Raw genomic sequence first — 2,500 nt, forward strand, 5'->3', positions numbered from 1 at the left:
TAGCCCCCCCACACCTTCCCAACAGAAAACGGGAATAGCCCCCCGGCCCCATTACCTTCCCAACCAACAGAAAACGAGAATAGCCTCCCCCTTACCTTCCCAACAGAAAACGGGAATAACCACCTTACCTTCCCAACAGAAAACGGGAATACCCCCCTTCCCTCACCTTCCCAACAGAAAACGGGAATAGCCCCCCCCCCTCACCTTCCCAACAGAAAACGGGAATAGCCCCCCCACACCTTCCCAACAGAAAACGGGAATAACCACCCTTCCTTCCCAACAGAAAACGGGAATAACCACCCTTCCTTCCCAACAGAAAACGGGAATAACCACCTTTCCTTCCCAACAGAAAACGAGAATAGCCCCCTTACCTTCTCAACCAACAGAAAACGGGAATAGCCCACCCCCCATACCTTCTCAACCAACAGAAAACGGGAATAGCCCCCCCCTCACCTTCCCAACAGAAAACGGGAATAACCACCCTTCCTTCCCAACAGAAAACGGGAATAGCCCCCCTCACCTTCCCAACAGAAAACGGGAATAACCACCCTTCCTTCCCAACAGAAAACAGGAATAGCCCCCCTCACCTTCCCCACAGAAAACGGGAATAACCACCTTTCCTTCCCAACAGAAAACGGGAATAACCACCGTTCCTTCCCAACAGAAAACGGGAATAGCCCCCCCACACCTTCCCAACAGAAAACGGGAATAACCACCCTTCCTTCCCAACAGAAAACGGGAATAACCACCCTTCCTTCCCAACAGAAAACGGAATAGCCCCCCCACACCTTCCCAACAGAAACGGAATAACCACCGTTCCCTCGGGAATAACCACCGTTCCTTCCCAACAGAAAACGGGAATAACCCCCTCCCTCACCTTCCCAACAGAAAACGAGAATAGCCCCCCCCTTACCTTCTCAACCAACAGAAAACGGGAATAGCCCCCCCCCCACACCTTCCCAACAGAAAACGGGAATAACCACCCTCCCTTCCCAACAGAAAACGAGCACTGCCTGTCTCCGGTCATGGTTCCCGAGGACGACGCGAGCTCGACCCCGCCAACTTGCACCCGCTGCGGAGAGACCGTCAACCCGGCCACTTTAAAGAAATACAACGAGATTATTGCGTACACCAAGAAGACGATGAGTATTATGTCGCGGGAGGAGAATAGTAAGGGTATCTTTCTTGGGTTTTTGGGTTTTGTTAAAGGGGTTCGGGGTATCGTAATTATTTGGGGTGTGTGGTTGTTGTTGTTTTTTTTTTTGGCTGTGTGGTTTGTTTGTTTGTTTGTTTGTGTGCTTTGGTTAGGTTGTAGTGTAGTTTTAAGTGTTTGTTTGAGTTGTGGACTCTGTGTTGGTTTATTTGTGTTTGTTTACCTTAATTAGCTTAAAGTAGCTTGTTTTTTTGTGTCCTTTCCACTTTATTTATTTTTTTTATAATGAATGACGTTTTCTTTTATTTTCTTTGTTTGTTTTGGGTTGTTTTTGTTTATCGTTGTTTAATTCCATGACTTGGATGTGTGTTTTTTTTTTGTTTTTGTTTTTTTTGGGGGGGGGGTGGAGCTAGTTTATCAATCGAATCATATTTATTACTGATTTAAAAAAAAAAAAAAATAACAAACGAATGAACAAATCAATTAATACTCCAACTCTCCTCTCTCCCACCCCACCTACCCCCCTACCAACCACCACCCCCACCCACCCCACCCGCAGATTACGAAACGTGTTACGACCTGTTGGAGAAGCAAGGTAGCGTCCTCTCCTCCATGAACATCTGGAGGTGCAGGACTCTGGACTTCGCCTTCAATGCTGCCATCAACAACGGGTGTTTCAGCCTCGCTTTCGACTACGGGGACGAGAATAAGGCGGCTATGAGGTAGGAGGAAGGGTGAGAGGGAAGGAGGGAGGGAGGAGGTAGGAAGGGAGGAAGGGTGGGAGGGAGGGAGGTGGGATGGGAGTGGGAGGGTGGGAGGGAGGGAGGGAGGGGAGTGGGAGGGAGGGATGAGAATAAGGCGGCTATGAGGTAGGTGAGAGGGAGGGAGTGGGAGTGGAAGGGTGGAGGGAGGGAGGGAGGAAAGGAGGGTGGAGGGAGGGAAGGAGGAGGGAGGGGAAGGGGAGGGAAGGGAGGTAGGAGGAAGGGAAAGAGGATGGAGGTAGGAGTAAGGGAGGGAGGGAGGGAGGGAGGGAGGGAGGAGAGGGAGAGAGAGGGAAGGAGGTAGGAGGGAGGGAGAGGGAGAGAGAGGGTGGGAGGGAGGGAGGGAGGGAGAGGGAGAGAGAAGGGTGGGAGAGAGAGAGAGAGAGAAGGGTGGGAGAGAAGGAGGTTAGAAAGAAAGAAAGAAAAGAGGTTGGAAGGAGAGAGTGGGTGGGAGGGAGAGAGAGGAGAGAGAGCGAGAGAGAGAGAGAGAGAGAGAGAGAGAGAGAGAGAGAGAGAGAGAGAGAGAGAGAGAGAGAGAGAGAGAGAGAGAGAGAGAGAGAGAGAGAGAGAGAGAGAGAGAGAGAGA

The 2,500-nt window shown here is 50.8% G+C and overlaps 1 protein-coding gene across 3 annotated transcripts in view; it reads left to right on the top strand.

The window, feature by feature from the left end:
* Positions 1-2,500, top strand: part of LOC113819303 (histone-lysine N-methyltransferase SMYD3) — a gene marked incomplete at its 5' end in the record, with an annotated part of 39,356 nt that overhangs the window by 30,083 nt on the left and 6,773 nt on the right. For 2 of the 3 annotated variants that reach the window (XM_070127766.1, XM_070127765.1), the window contains 2 exon segments: positions 1,000-1,176; positions 1,713-1,875. In XM_070127766.1, coding sequence (XP_069983867.1) covers positions 1,000-1,176; positions 1,713-1,875 — 340 coding nt within the window. 3 annotated transcript variants of the gene reach the window in all.

The sequence above is a fragment of the Penaeus vannamei genome, chromosome 12 (assembly GCF_042767895.1).
Source record: "Penaeus vannamei isolate JL-2024 chromosome 12, ASM4276789v1, whole genome shotgun sequence".
Classification (NCBI taxonomy): Eukaryota; Metazoa; Arthropoda; class Malacostraca; order Decapoda; family Penaeidae; genus Penaeus; species Penaeus vannamei.